The sequence below is a fragment of the Babylonia areolata genome, chromosome 24 (genome assembly GCF_041734735.1).
Source record: "Babylonia areolata isolate BAREFJ2019XMU chromosome 24, ASM4173473v1, whole genome shotgun sequence".
NCBI classification, from domain to species: domain Eukaryota; kingdom Metazoa; phylum Mollusca; class Gastropoda; order Neogastropoda; family Buccinidae; genus Babylonia; species Babylonia areolata.
Genome location: NC_134899.1, coordinates 8,940,313 through 8,959,562, shown reverse-complemented (window position 1 = coordinate 8,959,562; position 19,250 = coordinate 8,940,313). Strand labels below are relative to the sequence as shown.

Here is a 19,250-nt window from a genome sequence, read left to right as displayed (position 1 = left end):
GTCCGCATTTGTTTGTATGACAATAGTTTTGGTGATGAATGGGAGAATCAAGGTGTTGGCAATATATAAACGACTTTATAAATATCCTTCGTCAACGTTTGATTGATTGTAGGTGGCAGAACTGGAATATCACATTAATACAAGTGAACGATTTAATTTGTATAAGACGATTTGTTGTACTCATTATCTTATATGTTATTCGGAAATTAACATAGGCAGACAGTTAAATTATGTAAAAACAAGATTTCGGTTAGGTATTTCTGACTTGAATGTGCACCGTTTCAGATGTAAATCATGTAATGACTCTGATCTCTTTTGTCCATTGTGCAAGACGGCAAAAGAAGATGAAGTACGCTTTGTTCTCTGTTGTCCAAAACTTAACAATATTGAACTTAAATTCATTCATTCTAGATATTACAGACATCCTAGTTTGCTCAGACTGAGTTTATTGATGTCATGCACAAAATTTGATGTTATACGTAATCTTTTTTTGTTTTCATATAAGGCTTACATATTTCGAGAAACAGACATTTCATTGTCTTGTGTCCATTGATTATGCATGAGCAACCGAACAATGTCATTGTCTTTATTTACTGTTCAAATATCCCTTCATCAGGGGCTATGGCCTTTATATATGAATAATCCATTCAATTATCCAGTCATTCATTCTCACATACACACGGTCTGTGCGTGCGTGTGTGTGTGTGTGTGTGTGTGTGTGTGTGTGTGTGTGTGTGTGTGTGTGTGTGTGTGTGTGTGTGTGTGTCTTTGGCCTCATCCAGTCCATAATACACCCGTTCCAACACAGGCTTCCCAACTTTTATGAACTTTCACGATTGAATCAATCCTCGGGGTGAAGGGTTGTGACATAAATTTCACGACTCAGCCGAGCGTCTTGAAAGGCTGCCAGCCCACCTATCACAGATAACACTGAGCTCGTGCGTGCACACACACACACACACACACACACACACACACACACACACACACATTCACACGCACGAACACACAAGCATGCATGTACGTTCACTCACACAAATATATACACTTACGCTAAATACACCCGCAAACATATCCCCACCACTATCATCCCCCCACACACCCCTTCATCATAAACATGCATGTGCTCTCAAACAAACACATCAAATACACGCGCACGAATACACTCACACAAATAAGCACACACGTGGACTCACATGCGCGTATGCACACGAACACACAACACACACACACACACCCACAACAACAACAACAACAATACAGCTGTATTGGTAATTTCTGGCGACATTATATGCCGCAAAGTATTGTAGCAAATATATATATCTTGTCGCTGGCGACAATATGTGGAGTGATGGCCAAGATGTAACGCGCCCGCCAAGGAAGCGAGAGAATCTGAGCGCGCTGGTTCGAATCACGGCTCAGCCGCATATATTTTCTCCCCCTCCTCTAGACCTTGAGTGGTGGTCTGGACGCTAGTAGATAAACCGAGGTCCCATGTGCAGCATGCACTTAGCGTACGTAAAAGAACCCATGGCAACAAAAGGATTGTTCCTGGCAAAATTCTGTAGAAAAATCCACTTCGATAGGAAAAACAAATCAAACTGCACGCAGGAAAAAATTAAAAAAAATAAAAATAAAAAAAATAAAAAAAAGAAAAGAAAAAAAGGTGGCGCTGTAGTGTAGCGACGCGCTCTCCATGGGGAGAGCAGCTCGAATTTCACACAGAAAATTCTGTTGTGATCAAAAGAAATACAAATACAAATATATACAGAAGTAGACAATATGTGCAGTGAAGGTCTGCACATATTGTTGCCAGCGACAGTAACTGATGTGCACGGCGACAATATATTCCACAACAAAGTATGCGAATTCCGGCTTCAAAGAGACACACCGCATTCCGCGTGTCAAACACTAAACCACCAGTTCTTGGCAGTGAATGGTGTGGTGCCACAACCCGTTATTATGACTTCGCTCTTGCTTTAAGCTGAATATTCCACCCCCATTTTTACCCTCTATTTCAGATGTCGTACCGTTCTCTGAAAGCAAACACACTGTTGCGTAGAAGTGTGGCGAAGACACGTTACGTGTAGCATGCGCGTGCGAACATCTGGCACAAAGCCAGCATTGTCAAGCAGAGATGGGAGCGTGAAACAGTCTGCTCCCTGCTCCACCCAGAGAAATGAGGTAGACTAGTCATAAAATGTTCTTTTATGTCTGCTCAGCTCATTTGTACAGGTTCACAAGAAATAATTTTGGACGCACATGAGCCATAGCCCTTGGCACAAGGTACCCTCTAGCGCCCCAGTCAGCGAATTTAAGACAAGCTCAACTTCTAACTCTTACATATCATATTTATATAAAACAAAGCAGCGCTTATTAGATGTTTTCTTTTCCTTTTTCCTTTTTTTTTTTTTTTTTTTTTTGTTGGTAAGATCCACTGATTCCAATGAATAGCCAGAAATGAAATATCTTCATTAATTCTTTCATGGTTAAGTTTTGCGTCGTTCTATCATAAAATTTGCGTCGGAGTAACATAAAAAAAGACTTTACCAGCTCAAGATAATTCTTTTCCAAATCATCAATTTTTATACAGGATTCGGCAGGGGTCCTGTATGAATCATTTCATTCCAATTGGGTGAAAGTAAGAGAGATATTAAGCATCAGTCCTCTGTGTTATTAACATGCTTTGTCTCTTTTCGAAAAATACTGCTAAATATGGTTAGCAACCGCAACAGGAATCAACAGTTCTACAAATATTCAGTCTTTTATCTATTTTTTAATTAGTTGTATTTAGTGTCTTCGGTGTGTTAGCTTACCTCTGGAATTCAGGATCAATGTCCTCAGTTAGCGCGGTGATCTCGGTGGGAGCTTACTGTAAATACACATCTAATGCGTCGTGCTGTGTCTCTAGGGTAAATCTTTGTACCGGCGACCATCCCTTGGAATTTACAAGACACTTCAACCGGGGTTCCTACACTTTGTTTTGTGCTCTGGGGAATTTTTCATCGATTTTCAGAGGTAACTTTATCTTTTTTTAGATTAAAAAAAGAAAAGAAAAAAAGATACATGTTTTTTGGTTGGTTTTTTTCTCTTTTTTATATTCATTTATTTTTCTTTTAATCAAAGATCCAATGATGACGTACCCGTTTCAAATGTTAACATTTTTGGAAAAAAAATTATATATTTCAAACTGTTCTTTATTAAAGTTAGCTAGTTATGTGTTAGATAGTCCAGTTGGTTGTTTATTGTAGGTCCCCACATGATCCTCTTTTCAAATAATAATGTACAGAAGTAGTGCATACAATATTTGATTATTGATAATTTTTTTGTCCTAATCCCGCTTCCCCCGTCCCGCCTCTCACACACACCCTTCCAGTATTATGTTTTTTTTTCTTTCTCCAATCACTGACACTCACCCTCGCCATTTTAGATTTTGTACTTTATCTTTTCCACATTCTGTTCTCTTTTTTCTCTCTCTCTCTCTCTTCCTTTCTTAGTCCCCTCCCTCTCCCCCCCCCTCCCCTCCAACCTCAACTGCTCCCATTTTCATTCGAATATACAGAAATGTCGATTTCTAAAAAATAAGAACAATCATCATTATGATAGAAATGATAATAATCCAAATAAGAATAACAATATCATTTATTTTCAGTCTAATATCATCATCTTTGATGAACAGACTATAAATGAATAAACGAAAATTATACTTGTACAGTCTAGGAATCTGTGCTTTACTTATTATTCTTTGTGATTTTTCAGAAGAATGTGTTGCTGTCTTACAGTATACTGACAAGAATTATTCTTTAATACGTGTTGTATGGAGGGAAGAAAGTCCATCCTCATATGTACAACCTTTCAACATGCAAAATCGCCTCATTCGGCGTAATGCAGTGTTGAGTTCAAAAAGTATAAATTATATGCTAATTATTCCCTAACAATTCGGTTGTTTCACCAGCGAGTACCGAATATTGAACATGTCACTTTTCACATACCTACATTGCAGAACAGACAACCATTTTCGTTTGAATAAACATGCTAATTAGAATGCAACAAATGGGGAGTTAGTCACCTTCAGTATCTACCTGCCATGGATTCTCTTCACTCACCTTTCACTTGCACGTCAGGGGTCTCCTTCATCGATGGTGGATCGGATCTTAGCGGTATGTGGTGGTCGCTGGCGTCAGTGCTGCCATTGGTTGGACGAGACAACATGGAGCCTTCGTGTGTTCTGTCATCTGCCATGCTGACTTCGTAAAGAAAATAGAATGGAGATGAACGATCTACTGGCTGACAACTTTTAGGTCAAGATGTTCAGGGCTTGGGTCTCAGGTCGGTGACTATTGCGTTGTTCGGGAGAGGTTAGAGTCCTGGTGCTGACTCCAGTTTTCGTGGCTCCTTTGAAAGCTGCGTCAGCTTTCTCCCAGTCAGGCGAACTGCGCAGACTCGTAGCATGTGTGCTGTGTTAATTCGGTCAGGGGCCTTTGGCTTCTGTGGATGATGAATATGAATAGGCTCCGCCTCCAGATACATCACATAAAACTCAGGCCCAGCCTCCCGATTTGTGACAGATAATTTATCTCCAACAGTTGCGTGAGTGATAAACTGAGACAACACGTGAGTCATATCACTGGTGTGACGCTAGCATTCCTCTCCCCAATAATCATTCTCGTGCTAGGTCTGGAAAAAACGTTTGTTTTTCACTCTCTCTGTCTACACTCCATTCTCTGCCTCTCTCCACTTCATTCAATTCCACACTCTCTCCCTCTGCCTAAACTTCTCTCTCTCTCTTTCTCTCTGTCTGTCTGTCTGTCTGTCTAAACATCGCTTTCTCTCCCCATGTCTCCTGCACTAAATGTAAGTAAACATGGATAAAAGCAATATCATCATATTCAGAAAGGGGGGTTACTTAGCTGCCAGAGAAAGGTGGATTCATAATGGAGTAGCTATGCCTGTTGTTAGTGCACACAAATACTCAGGAATTGGTTTTCGAAGAGACAGATTTGTCGCTCCATACGCGTGAGCTGCTGCCGGCGGCTGCTGACAGAGACAGATGGAGAAGGGAGGTTGCGTCTGCGGTCCTCAGGTTTCCCCCAACGACTACTCTGTTGTTATGGGCCTGAGGGGAGGGGAGGGGAGGTAGTGGCGTAGCCAGTGGAGCCCAAAACGCCCTATTGTAGATTATGCAGAAAGTATTTAAGATAAAAAAAAAATTGAATATCCTTCTAAAGTTATTTGATTCACATATTCATCCCTCCTCTTCCCCCCTCTCTGTCTTTCTGTCTGTTTATTAAAATTAGTCCCCTCCCCCCCCCACCCTCTCTCTCAGTCTAAACGTTACCCTCTTCCTCTCCCTCAGTCTAAAATGTGCTCTCTCTCTCTCTCTCTCTCTCTCTCTCTCTCTCTCTCTCACGGATCCAAAAAAAGGGTTTTGTGTGCTGTCAAGTGGGACAAACTGTGCGTGAAGTTCTGTCTGACCTCGACCATAAATGTTTAAGTTTTTGTGAGAAAAATATGAAACAAAAAGATCAGCTATGTGCTACACAGTACTGATGGCAACCAGCTTCAGCCGGGAGGAAAGGAAACAACGAGCGTGAAGGTGGAGTCTAGGTCAGGAAGGGTGTTGATCACCAACTGGATTAAATAGCTATTCTGGTATGAAATGGCTCAGCCATGTGTGACTTGTGGAACGAAGCAGTAAGCAGTCCTGCCAACACTTCCTGAAGATAGCCATCATCCTGCTGTGAGGGGGTAAATGCTGGCAAAGGTGGCTGCCGCACACAATGTGACTGACAGCATGTAGTGTTCCAGTCTTGTGCTTATCGGTTAACACATTTACATGTGTTTTTTTTCTTTTTGTGTGTGTGTTTCCCCCCCTTTAACTGCATGATAACAATGTGATCAACGGTTATGGGTGACACGCCTCCCGTAGTCTCCAGCCCTACTGGAACTACAGTATCTAAGTCTCCCCACCCGATCCTACAAAACACTGCTGACCCTCTCCAAATAAAAAACTCCACTGCACCAAACAAGAGCTACATACATGGCGCCAGTGCTTAATTTTCCGACTCTGCCATTCACAAATTGCCTCCAGATGTGTCGGTTCTTGTAGAAACTAGAGACTTCAATGACTATACCATTCATACAGATGAAACCAATGTCCAGGTTCCTAGTATAGCTAAAACTGTTGTTAGGGTTTCAGTGCATGGCAGACAAGTGACTGTCTTCACGTTATATGTCAGAAAAAAAGGATGATGAGAAAGGGACTTTACTCATACACGGACCAGCTTCTCCCACCTTTGGTGTCTTGTTAATAAATCAGATTATCCCGCTGGTGACAGAAATCATCGACAGCAAGAACAGAATGGAAACCACATCGGAGAGTTTTGAACAACTGACCAGTTTACCATTCTCAGACTTGTTAGAAATTGCTTCAACAACAGACCCAAACCATGAAATCCAAGCTGACCTGACCGACAACAGCATCAAGAGAGCGTACAGACGTCGTTCATCAAACAGATTTGGTCGACGTCCCACAAAAACATCTATATCCCCCAAAGTGACCATGTCCCTGAAAAATCTCAAAGAAAACATTGCATACAACGCATCCCTAATCGAAGATGCAGGCTCTTTTATCCAATCAGAAATGATGGACAAAAAAAGAACAAATTAAAAACGAAATAAAACAATATGTCAGTGAAAATATGATCACTTGGAAATGAAGTGTTCAAAGTTATTGTCCCAAATCCAGAAACTGGAATCACAGAACCAAAAACTGAAATCTGAAATAGGTGACCAGAGGAGAATGATATCAGACTTAAGGAAACAGCTTGCTTTGTCAGCATGCTGTGAGTTTCCCCCATTACAGAGCACAGCTGTGTCAGCATGCTGTGAGTTTCCCCCATTACAGAGCACAGCTGTGTCAGCATGCTGTGAGTTTCCCCCATTACAGAGCACAGCTTTGTCAGCATGCTGTGAGTTTCCCCTATTACAGAGCACAGCTGTGTCAGCATGCTGTGAGTATCCCCCATTACAGAGCACAGCTGTGTCAGCATGTTGTGAGTTTCCCCCATTACAGAGCACAGCTGTGTCAGCATGCTGTGAGTTTCCCCCATTACAGAGCACAGCTGTGTCAGCATGCTGTGAGTTTCCTCCATTACAGAGCACAGCTGTGCCAGCATGCTCTGAGTTTCCCCCATTACAGAGCACAGCTGTGAAATCTTTGACTCATCCTTCTTCTCTCTCATCCTCCTCCATGCTTTCCTCTACGGTGTCAAATACTTCCTCCAGTGATGCTAACAAAGCCCACCCACATCCTGTGTCAGGCAGTGGACCAGCAAAGCCCCCCCTCCTCCAGGCTGGCAGTGCTAATCAGCGCTGCTCTCCTCCACCACCCCTCCCTTATGGTCAGCTAATAAAGACACACACCCCCCCACCACCAACTCAAACAGTCCCTCGTCTTCTTCCCTCCCCAGCAGTGCCGCTAGGGGTTCCCCTCCCTTCCACCAAGCCAGCTCCAACAGCCCTCCTGCTGTTTGCAGAGATCAGCCCGTCTCCCTCCCAGGCAGTGCTCAGCGACCAGTGCAACACACTCCACAGCCACCAGTGTCAGCAGCATCCCCTCCTGGCCCTGTACACACCCTCTTCAGCCCCCTGGACCCCACCACAGAACACGGGGCGATCCCTGTAATTATCTCAAGTGGTCCCCAGCCTGGTGAACCTGCAGTGTCATCACCAGTCTACTCCAAACCAGAATCCAAGAAATGACTATCTCATCATCATTTGTGTGTGTGTGTGTGTGTGTGTGTGTGTGTGTGTGTGTGTGTGTTATTTTTTACCATGCTTATGCCATTATGTAGTATAGTATTCGCATTCTATGACCTTACGTAGCATTGTGTAGTGCATGCAATGACATATATAATGGATGAAAAAAAAGCGCGCCAGTGCTTATCTATTATCCTCGATAATAAAGAATTTGTCTTGTCTTGTCTTGTCTTGTCTCTCTCCCTCTCTCTGTCACGAGAGGGAAGATTACATTTTTGACCGTTTGCTCTTTTTTCTATTTCGTGTGCCTGTATGCATGTATTTCTATCCTGTTGTGTGTGTGTGTGTGTGTGTGTGTGTGTGTGTGTGTGTGTGTGTGTGTGTGTGTGTGTGTGTGTATCAGGTGTTGTCTGCTTGAGTTGCATGTTGTATCATTTCTTGGTTTTGCACATGCCGCTATTTCACTACACTGTACTCGGGGCAGCAGCTGCTGAACGTTTCAACTTGTATTAATTTTTGTGTGAGTCATATGCATCAAAAGGTAACATCCCTCTGGATGCTCAGTTTATAGCAACATAAAAATTATGTAGTTCAGTTGTTTTTGTAACACCCGTGTGTATTCAAGTCGGGTTTTCTGATAAAGCACAATGCACCAGGGGAACAAGTTGTTCGTACTTGTATATATATCATGGCATTGTTCAGTTAAACATTTAATGTGTGTGTGTGTGTGTGTGTGTGTGTGTGTCTGTGTGTGTGTGTGTGTGTGTGTGTGTGTGTGTGTGTGTGTGTGTGTGTAAAGTTTGGCTTCAAAGGACAATTTGAATGTGAATTGGGATGAATGCGAAGGGGCCTCTTTCGAAATGTTTGTATACTATAAAGGTTGTTTGCTGGCTCATGTGTTGGTATACGAGGTTTAATGATTTGATTTTATTTTTGCATCCATATTATTCATAAATGAGAAGCTTCATCGTATTTTAGGGGGATTTGTATAAAAAAAAAGCGCTGTTGCAGTTCTTCAGTATTTAAGGAGGTCCAGAAAAGGTTAATTCCCAAAGTAATGGTGGTGGTAGTAGAAGTGGTAGTAATAGCAGTAGTGGTAGTGGCGGTTGTTGTTGTTTTGTAGTTTATTGGGTTTTGCGTAAACTGCTTATTTGAATTTAACCATTTTGCGAAGTACAGTAGTTAATGCAGATTTTCTAATAATATATTTGAATTAGTCCTAAAGTAGTTCTTCGAATGTTTATGCTAGTTTCGTGTTAATACTACCTTAGAAATCTTGGCCTTTTAGGCCTGTTGTTGGTGTTTGTTTTGTCCACTGGGACGGCAAACGGGCCAGTGTCTCTTCGCCAGACTGCAACGGCATCCAAGGTTGGGTGCTGACGCTACAACCAAGCTATTCCCTTTCGTCCCTCCAGTTGTTTCCCTTTTCCCAGTCCGATTGCGTCCCTTGACCTTTCCCGAGCAACGCCCTCTCATCCATCTTCTCAACGTCATTCTTCATCGTGGTCATCGTTCTTCAGCATCGCCTTGTGTGGGACTTCATCCCTTCAACTCCACCCCCTTCCGCTTCGACAGTGCCGCTCACCGTCTGTGGTCAGCGGTAGGTGGGAGAGGTCAAGATTTCTGTTCGTCCCCTCCCCTTCTTTCCTTCATTCTCCAGCTTCAGAAGGAGGGCAGAAAGGACATCCATCATCAAGTCCATTATCATAGTCATCACCCAGGATCCAAGTGTGTTTGTGTGAAACCATGTGGGAGTATGTGTGTGTGTGTGTGTGTGCGTGCATGAGTGTGCTTTGAGTGCATGGATATTGTACGTCACAGCTGATAGCAGTATATTTTCATTTATCTCGGGGTTTTCTATATTGTCATGTGGTTGTATTTGTGATTGCTGCGTGGGAATAAAACTTTATATTACTTTCCAAGTTCCTGATTCCTTCTGTGTGGGAAGGTAGGTCCCGTCCCAGAGGGGTCGGGGCGCGACTGTGTGTGTGTGTGTGTGTGTGTGTGTGTGTGTGTGTGTGTGTGTGTGTGTGTGTGTGTGTGTGTGTGTGTGTTCAGGTCAGGACAGAGGGTTTGTTTTCTGCTACGGGCAATCATGCAACCCAGTAATACCTGACGCATGTGAGGAATAAACCCAAAATGAATATCCGACCTCGAGAGGGATAGTCTCTGGCAGATTTGGCACATCATTAAAGAAGGCTTATAAGGGGGGTGGCTGCTGGCCCCCTAAACATAACCTGCGGGACGCATGGCCTCCGGACGTGTGGATACGCCCTGGCGCCCACGAACGAGCCCCCATGTATGGGTCAAATACGAAGAGGTCATCCTAACGGCGGAGCAGCTGGAAGAGGGGACCTCTTCCAACGGCTGCAATGGCGGATGAGGATGCCCAAACGACAGGAAGGCTTGTGAGCACACCGAAAGAACTGCCATGGACCCACAACATTTAGGACTTGTCTATCCAGAGAGTGAAGAAACCATCACTGGTTCAACGGGCAGTTGAGGCAATGCGCCGTGGAGCGCTAAAAGGGCACAGTGAGACACTTGCAGAACACTGCCGGCCATCCACTGCATCCTGACTTATCTCCGGCTGTCTCGTCTATGTCTTGCCACTGTGTCCAGAGAGGCCGGGACGAGAGGGTGAGGCTGACGACCTGAGCAACTCTCCCTCACTTCAATCCAGGTCAAGCGCAAGTCATAACTTCAAATTTCACCTCCCAGCACCTTAAGCCATGTGACGATGAAGTCCTCCCGATTCACTCACAGAACAAACCATTACCTGACTCTGCTCCCTCCTCTATGTCTGTTGGTAACACAAACATTCAGTTCTCATCTGCAGCAAGAAACCTAGGGGTAACTTTTTCTGACACTCTGTCCATGGAAAAACACGTGCCCAACATCTGTCGCTCTGCTTACCATGAACTCAGGAAAATCAGTAGCATTCGCCATCTTCTCACTTCTGATGCAACCCAAACACTCGTCTGTTCTCTCGTTCTGACAAACTTCAAAAGGTTCAAAATTCAGCAGCACGACTGATATTCGGAGTCAGAAAACACGAACACGTACAGCCACTCCTCCAACAGCTTCACTGGCTCCCAATCTCTGCAAGAATACAACATAAAACATCCACTCTTTGCTTCAACTCTCTCACTGATCCTGACTAAGCGCGTTGGGTTACGCTGCTGGTCAGGCATCTGCTTGGCAGATGTGGTGTAGCGTATATGGATTTGTCCGAACGCAGTGACGCCTCCTTGAGCTACTGAAACTGAAACTGTCACTGATCCCTACTTTCCTGTCTATCTTTCTGATCTCCTTCATGTCTATACCCCTGCCAGACAACTCCGCTCTTCTTCAGACAATAGAACCTTTACTGTTCCTCGAATCAAAACAAAGACTTATGGCAAGCGATCTTTTTCTCACTTTGCGACAACTGTTTGGAACCAGCTTCCACTCACAACTCGTTACTCTGAAACCCCCTCACAGTTTAAAACTGCCCTGAAGACACACCTGTTCAGACAGTCATACAATGTTGTATGAAATTGAAATGAAATAGAGGTGTGTGGTTGTGTTGTGTTGTGTGCGTGTGTGTGGGGAGTGGGGGGGGGGGGTGGAGGGGGAGCGGGAGGGGGGGGACGAGGGGGGAGAGGTGGTGGCGGGTGTTTGCACGCCCACACGCGCGAGCTTGTGTCTGTGTGTTAGTGTGTGCGGGTGGGTGAGTTGGTACGTGTGTGTGTGTGTGTGTGTGTGTGTGTGTGTGTGTGTGTGTGTGTGTGTGTGTGTGTGTGTTTTCTAATGTATAAATATGTATGTGAGAGATTTTTTTACACGGACTGTTTTATGAAGTAATGTTGCAGTTTGTTTACTCAGTTGTCCATCTGTTGTGCTTTTGTTGTTGCTGATGAGTTGTGTGTGTGTGTGTGTGTGTGTGTGTGTGTGTGTGTGTGTGTGTGTGTGTGTGTGTGTGTGTGTGTGTGTGTGTGCTAGTGTATGTGGGCGGGGTGGAGGTGTGAGTGTTTTTTTTTTTTTTTTTTTTTTTTTTTTTTTACAGTACGTACATTTTTACATTTTCAGGTTTAATTTCTTAAATGAAAGAATGTACATACGTTTTTACTAGAAATGTTTGATGAATATTGCTTTATCATGTGATGTTGTAGCCTGTGTGTTTCAATTGTTGTCATTCGTGTGTGTGTGTGAACATTTGTTTCATCTTTCTAGTTTTGATCTGTGTGTGTAATGTGGGGTGTTTCTTCAGGGAAATGCTTAGCAGGAACTTTTATTATATATATATATATATATATATATATATATATATATATATATATATATATATAATGTAATGTCGCAGTAGTTTGCATTATTTGATTGTTGATCTGTGTTCGTGTGTGTATTGTGCCTGTAGGTGCGTGTATGTGTGTGTGTGTCACTGAGTGAGTGCGTGAGTAATGTGTTTGGGTATGCGGCTTGTGTTCGTTGGTGCATGTGTGCGTGCGTGCGCGCGCGCGCGTGTGTGTGCGTGTATGTGTGTGTGTGTGCGCACGTTGTGTGTTTTGTGTGTATGTATGTATGCATGTATGTATGTATGTATGTACCTACGTATATATGCATGCGTATACGTGCTTGTGTTCTTTCAGTTTCAATTGCCTACTTTGTTGTTGTTGTTATAATTTTTTAAATACCTGTTGCATTTCTTGATTTAATCAACTGACATGACCTATTTTAATTGTTCTCTCTCACCTATGTTTCAAATTATATGCATATGTTTGTGTGGGGATGTTTGAGTGAATGTTTTTTGTGTGTTTTTTTTTAGTGCTATTGTAAAGCGCATAGAGCTTCAAGAATATGCGCTAGAGCAAGAAGTCTTAATAAATAAATAAATAAATAAACGATGAGGAAGTGGCGACGCAGCAGGTGCGGAAGCACTGGAAGCTGTTGTCACAAACGTGCACACAGACGGCCCAGGGCATAGGGTCGCTCTCTACTGGACCAAAGCAGCAGTGGAGTTCGGCAGCCCCCTGGGTGTCTGAGCAGCCCTCTTTGAGGTCGCTCTGCTCACCTCCATGGAAGAAGGGGATAGAAAAGGTGCCTCAAACATAGCCTGCTTCACTTCTCCATCGCCAGCTTACCACGGCTGGTGGGAATCCGTAATAGCGGTCGAACAATAAAAAAGAAGAAGGAAGTGATGGAGCTCAACCTTGGCACATGGAACGTGAGAACTCCACTGGATAACATTAAGGTAGACAGACCAGAGAGAAGAACTGCACTGGTTGCCAAAAAAGCTGGCTTGCTACAACGTGGACGCAGCAGCTCTTAGCAAAACAGCTTTCTAGCAGACAAGGTCCAGCTTACAGAACGTGGTGGTAGATTCAGATACTCTGGAACAGATACTCTGACTTGGGCAGAGCGGCCATAGGGAAGGAGAGCTTCATGCCTTTGGGATGGACACCGTGTTAGCGGCACCTCGTTAACTCTCTCCATACGAACGGCGAAAGAGACGACGTTAACAGCGTTTCACCCCAATTACCACCATCAAAATATTGCAAGCGGAGGGCTCTTGTACTGAAGAGGTGAATGTTGACAAAGAATACCACGATTCTGACGACGGAAGCTAAAGGTTGGGTCATTCAGACACCTACTGGACATCCGAGGGGTCCTTGTAGAGGAGAAGAGAGGACTGGCCGTACTGAGTGAGTTAAAGAGCTAACGTGTGAGTTCAATCTGACACACCTTTCCCTGGACCTTTGACAGAGCAAGGCAGCTTGCGTCAAGGGATGCGTCTACCATGGTGCCGGATCTCTTGGACTGGAAGGATTGCAGTGGTCCTCGAGATGCAGTGAAGTGATTAGTTGGGTACAGGGGTAACCACACCAGGTAGACTAGTAGAGCATTTCAACTGTTTTGGATCCAGAAGGATGCACGTTCCCTTTTCATATTTCAATACAACGATAGTAAAAAAAAGGAAGACAACAAAACAGTTTGTTTGATGCCCGACCGGTTTTGACCACTGGTCTTCGTCAAGGGCGTTTACTGGTATGTCAAAATGCAACACACACACCAACATTCAATACGTGCAAAAAGAAGAATTAAAAAAAAAGAAAAATTAACAAAGCTCATAAAAAAACTGCACCCAGAGCATGCAACATGAATAGTACAGTGTGAAGTGCCGCTTGGGGAATAGGAAGAGAGGCTGGTGAGTAAAGTAGTCCGAGACAAGGCAAGAGAGGGGTCAAGAAAAATAGACAGACAGATAATAGAAGGAAAGGGAAAAAGAGAAAGAGACAGAGAGGGAGGGGGTTTCGGAGGGAGAAGAGACTGTGAGAGAGAAGGAGAGAGAGGGAAAGACAGAGAATATATATATATATATATATATATATATATATATATATATATATATATATTTGTATTTGTATTTGTATTTGTATTTCTTTTTATCACAACAGATTTCTCTGTGTGAAATTCGGGCTGCTCTCCCCAGGGAGAGCGCGTCGCCATACTACAGCGCCACCCATTTTTTTGTATTTTTTCCTGTGTGCAGTTTTATATGTTTTTCCTATCGAAGTGGATTTTTCTACAGAATTTTGCCAGGAACAACCCTTTTGTTGCCGTGGGTTCTTTTACGTGCGCTAAGTGCATGCTGCACACGGGACCTCGGTTTATCGTCTCATCCGAATGACTATATATATATATATATATATATATATATATATATATATATATATATATACTCCCCATGTACATGGTTTGTGTTTGGTTTGTGCTTGTAGGGCTGTCACACCGTGTTTGCGTGCAACTGACATCACCGCGAGAGCATTCCTCTCTATTGCAAATCACGCGCCAGTTGATTGCCACACACGTGACACACAACAAAATTAAAAACACGAATTTACTTCTTGCACAAACACGCACACACTCCTCTTTTTGGATGCATCTTAGTCCACTATTTGCATTCATAATCATTGCACATGCACTTATTTCCTTCATTTGAGACCATAGTAAATTCAACATTCAGCCTTGGACCGGAGAAAAACAACGACCCCTGCTGTGGCTTACACCCCCAGTCCGTGACACTTACCACTTGAGCACGGTTGCGGGTTAGCGAACTTCTTTTGCTACGAGTTGTTGTTGCATATTGCTGGGAATCTTTGACGAACGCAGCTTACTGTCAGTTTGACAGTAGTGTGTGTGTGTGTGTGTGTCTGTGTGTGTCTGTCTGTGTGTGTGTGTGTGTGTGTGTGTGTGTGTGTGTGTGTGTGTGTGTGTGTGTGTGTGTGTGCGTGTGTGTGTTGTGTGTGTATGTGTTCATGTGTGTGTTTTTGTGTGTGTGTGTATGTGTGTGTGTGTGTGTGTGTGTGCGTGGGCGTGGGCGCGCGCGCGCGTGTGTGTGTGTGTGTGTGTGTGCATGTGAATGTGTGTGTGTGTGTGTGTGTGTGTGTGTGCATGTGAATGTGTGTGTGTGTGTGTGTGTGTGTGTGTGTGTGTGTGTGTGTGTGTGTGTGTGTCACTGGCTAGAACTCATTACTTTCAGTTTTAGCACACACAAAGTGGTTTTGAAGCTGAAAGATAAAAGATCAGGCAGCCGTATATAACAAAAGAAGCAATATCCCAGTTCTGTTCAGTTCAGATGCGCAAGGAGGTATCACTGTGTTCGGACAAAACCATATACGCTACATCACATCTGCTAAGCAGATGCCTGACCAGCACCGTAATCCAACGCGCTCAGTCAGGCCTTGAGCGAAAATAAGATAACACAAAATGAATATAATAAACTAGTACTGACTTGAGGAAACTTTGGACCGAATGTTAGAGGAAATATAAGTATGTGAATGAACAAGCGCGTATGGAAGAAAGTCAGCTCTGTAACGGAAAAAAACATGATATCTGCATTGCCTTCCCCCAACGTTATCAACTGTACTTATTGAAGCTGAAATATTTAGAGCGGAATAGTTTTATTGCTTGACATCCTTGAATTACTTTTTGTTACTTTGACAGCTTGACTCACATGTCAGGATACAGAGAAGAATACCCAAGATCTATATTCTTCAGCCCCCCCAAGTCTGTGTGCCATCAGGTCTATGCCCCCACCCTCCACGCCCCTCGCACCTCCCCCACCCAAACAACAAGAGAGGCAAGGCCTTCAAGACTCACTTGTGATAAATTAAGTCCCCTAGCATTAATTACAGAGTAATTTCCCTTTTTTACTATCTGCACCAAACGTTTGCAAAATAAATAAAAATTCCATGCTTAGCAAAAGAAGTTCCTGTTTGAACAAAAAATGATAATAATGACTCCTCTTGTTGTTGTGTCAGAATATCAGATCAAAGTGCCAAGTTTAGAGAATACAAAAAAATATAAATATAACAGTAAATGCAGTTTGCATATAATTAGGCTTCTTTTTTAATTTTGTTTGTTCCCATCCCATAGGTGCAATATTGTTTTAAACAAGATGACTGGAAAGAACTGAATTTTTCCTATTTTTATGCCAAATGTGGTGTCAACTGACAAAGTATTTGCAGAGAAAATGTCAATGTTAAAGTTTACCACGGACACACAGACACACAGACACACGGACTCACTTTGTTTACACAAGTGAGTCAAAAAAGTAGATGTCTCTTCCCCAGGTCTATGTTCCCCAGGTCCATCTTTCCCCACGTTTGAGTTCATCCAGGCTTGTATTTGTTTCATGATAATGCAGTTTTTGGTAGTGACCAGTAGTGGTCATTGGTCAAAGCCAGTGAAAAAGGACAAATGATACTTAAAATGTACTCATGATGCAAAGTGATATTATCAGAACGCAAGCTGTACATTTGTGGGTGGTGGTCAACACTGGCCTGTGAATAGTCAAACTTGGTCAGTCTGAATACTGAGTAAACTTCATAAAATGCTGCATTCTGGACACTTTTCGGTAGTGGCCACTTGTGGTCAGCATGATCAGCGATGGTAAGTAATGGTTAGATGTATCAAATAATGGGTCATATTCTGTCAAGATATCATAATACGCGTCATGAAATAACGCAATGATGAATAAACGTGAAATGACACTCTCTGACTGTAGTCAGTTGTCACCATGGGCAAGCAGCGGTCTGTGTTGGCGAGAGTAGTCAGTAGTTGTCAGTAAATGGTTATTGTCAAATCCTGTGAAAAAATCGTATTACTTCATAGTTTATCACTGTTAGTTGGTGATCAGCAATGGTCAGGTATCGATCAAAAACCTTCGAAGATATAAGAATACAGAGATGTAACAAAATAACGCAATCCGTACACTTTTGGGTAATGTTTAGCAGTGGTCAGCAATGGCCACACAATAGTGGTTAGTGGTAAAAACCTGGAAATAGGTAACAATAAAGATTGATTGATTGACTGATAGATTGATATGGATACTTATATAGCGTCTATCCTCGGTCAGAGACCAAGCTCTAAGCGCTTTACAAACACGGGGTCATTTGTACAACAGGCTGCCTACCTGGGTAGAGCCTGCTGACGGCCGCCACTGGGCGCTCATCATTCGTTTCTTGTGTCATTCAATCAGATTTCAGGCACGCACACATACACACTTAGACAGAATATAACATTTTATGTGTATGAGCGTTATTTTGTTTTTTGTTTATTTACCCCGCCATGTTGGCAGCCATCCTCCGTTTTCGGGGAGTGCATACTGGGTATGTTCTTGTTTCCATAACCCACCAAACGCTGACATGGATTACAGGATCTTTAATGTGCGTATTTAATCTTCTGCTTGCGTATACCCACGAAGGGGGTTCAGGCACAAGCTGGTCTGCTCATATGTTGACCTGATAGATCGGAAAAAGTCTCCACCCTTTACCCACCAGACGCCATCACCGACATTCGGTTGAAAGTCCAATGCTTTAACCATTCGGCTATTGCGACCGTCACGGCACAAAGGCACAAATATCAAATGTCAAAATATGCAAGGAATGTATTAAAATATAGCATAAATGCAGAAACGCTTGTGTGCGTAGGGGTTCGGGTTGGGGGTTGGGGGGAGAGACATCCCAGAACAGATTTTCAAATAATGTCGGGTGGAAGGGGTGACTGAAACAGCATGTGGGGGACGTACCAGAATGTCCCCGGGGGACATTTGAGGACATTGATTCGTCTCCCGGCGGACCAACGGAAGGGAACGGGGGGAAGGGGGGGGGACGATTTGGGACGTTTCACCGTCAATGAGGAGATGATCGAATACCATGGGGGCACACTTACCCTGACTCCTCGCCTTCTTCAGGTAGCGGGTCACTTTATTCTCAGGTCTCTTACTCTGGTGAAGAAGTCCTCAGTTACGAAGATGTTTGTTCCTTTGACTTTGCGCTTTGCTTTCAGAATGTCCCTTTTCTGTTGATCATTATTGGTAAGTCTGGTTTTGAGCTCAAACGGACAGACCTGTCAAACTCTATGTCAATAGAATGTTCCAGTTTGTCAGTGAGTAGACCTTGAAGCATATTTTTTCAGTCAGCATTCGTTTCGATTTGCTTTCTGTCCAAACCATAGAGGATTAAGTTGTTCCGCTCAGATCATCCCTCAAGGTCGTCTGTTGTACACCTTCACACAGCAAGGTCGTCATTCTTCCATTGAAGATGCTCGTTCTGTTGTCGAAGTCCATCCACCTCCTCTCTCATTTTCTCTGAGCTCTTCCTGCAAGGCCACGTATTCCTCACGGAGGACGTGTTGTGTCTCCTGCTTGACCTCCTCCAGCTTGGTGTCCACCGACGTTCTCATGGAGGCCATCAAAAGCAGTTATGGTCTGCATCATGGTCAGGAGGTCGGACATGGTGGATTCCTTTGCAGGCTGGTTGGTAACGGTTCCTTGAGGGTTGACAGGTCTCTCTAGGCTGGCTCTGTGACCACTAGTGCCTCAACTGGCCAGTCGGGTTTGCCTCATACTGTCACGGGTCTGAGAAGGTGTTGGGTCAAGAGCTGCTTTCCACATCACCGCACTGGAGGAGAAGTCTCTCCCAGAACGAATACGACAGGAGCTATTCTGAAACAGCACCGTCTACGTTGCACTTTGGTTTGAGCACGGCGACTAGCTTAGCCATTTTCTGCCTGTCCCTTTTACACACAAAGGCCAGAAATATTTGACAGAAAACAACCACATGCTGCCCTGAAACCTTCTGAGGCAGATGGCATGGTACCTCACAGACTATGTGCCTCGGATACCACTCGTAATCAACAGTGCACCAGGAAATTTGTCGGGGCACAACACAGCGCGACTTATCGTTAAAGCGCCATTTCACACCCCAGAGAGAGAGAGAGAGAGAGAGAGAGAGACAGATTTTTTCTCGCTGATAACTTTGCCAGGTTTCACTCAGTCGTAAACTTGCAACTCCAAGGTACACAACTCACAGTTTATTGTTCATTCATGTCCTGTGCAGTTTTTTTTTGTTTGTTTGTTTTTCTCATGTTTGTGAACTCGACGCAACAGATTGTTTTTATTATCCTTCGTAGGGGCAATGGCTCAATGAATAAATTGTGCTTAT

General features: G+C 43.6%; 1 protein-coding gene across 1 annotated transcript in view; it reads right to left on the bottom strand.

The window, feature by feature from the left end:
- The window catches only part of LOC143299160 (uncharacterized), an 84,557-nt gene extending 65,533 nt beyond the window's left edge, over positions 1 to 19,024 (bottom strand). Inside the window, exons 1-2 of the mRNA XM_076612289.1 lie at positions 17,977 to 19,024; positions 4,107 to 4,677 (exon numbers count right to left, since the gene is read on the bottom strand). Of these exons, the coding sequence (XP_076468404.1) occupies positions 4,107 to 4,242 (136 nt within the window). The 5' untranslated portion in view covers positions 4,243 to 4,677; positions 17,977 to 19,024. The remainder of the gene's footprint in view (positions 1 to 4,106; positions 4,678 to 17,976) is intronic.
- Between the last annotated feature and the right edge of the window lie 226 nt (positions 19,025 to 19,250).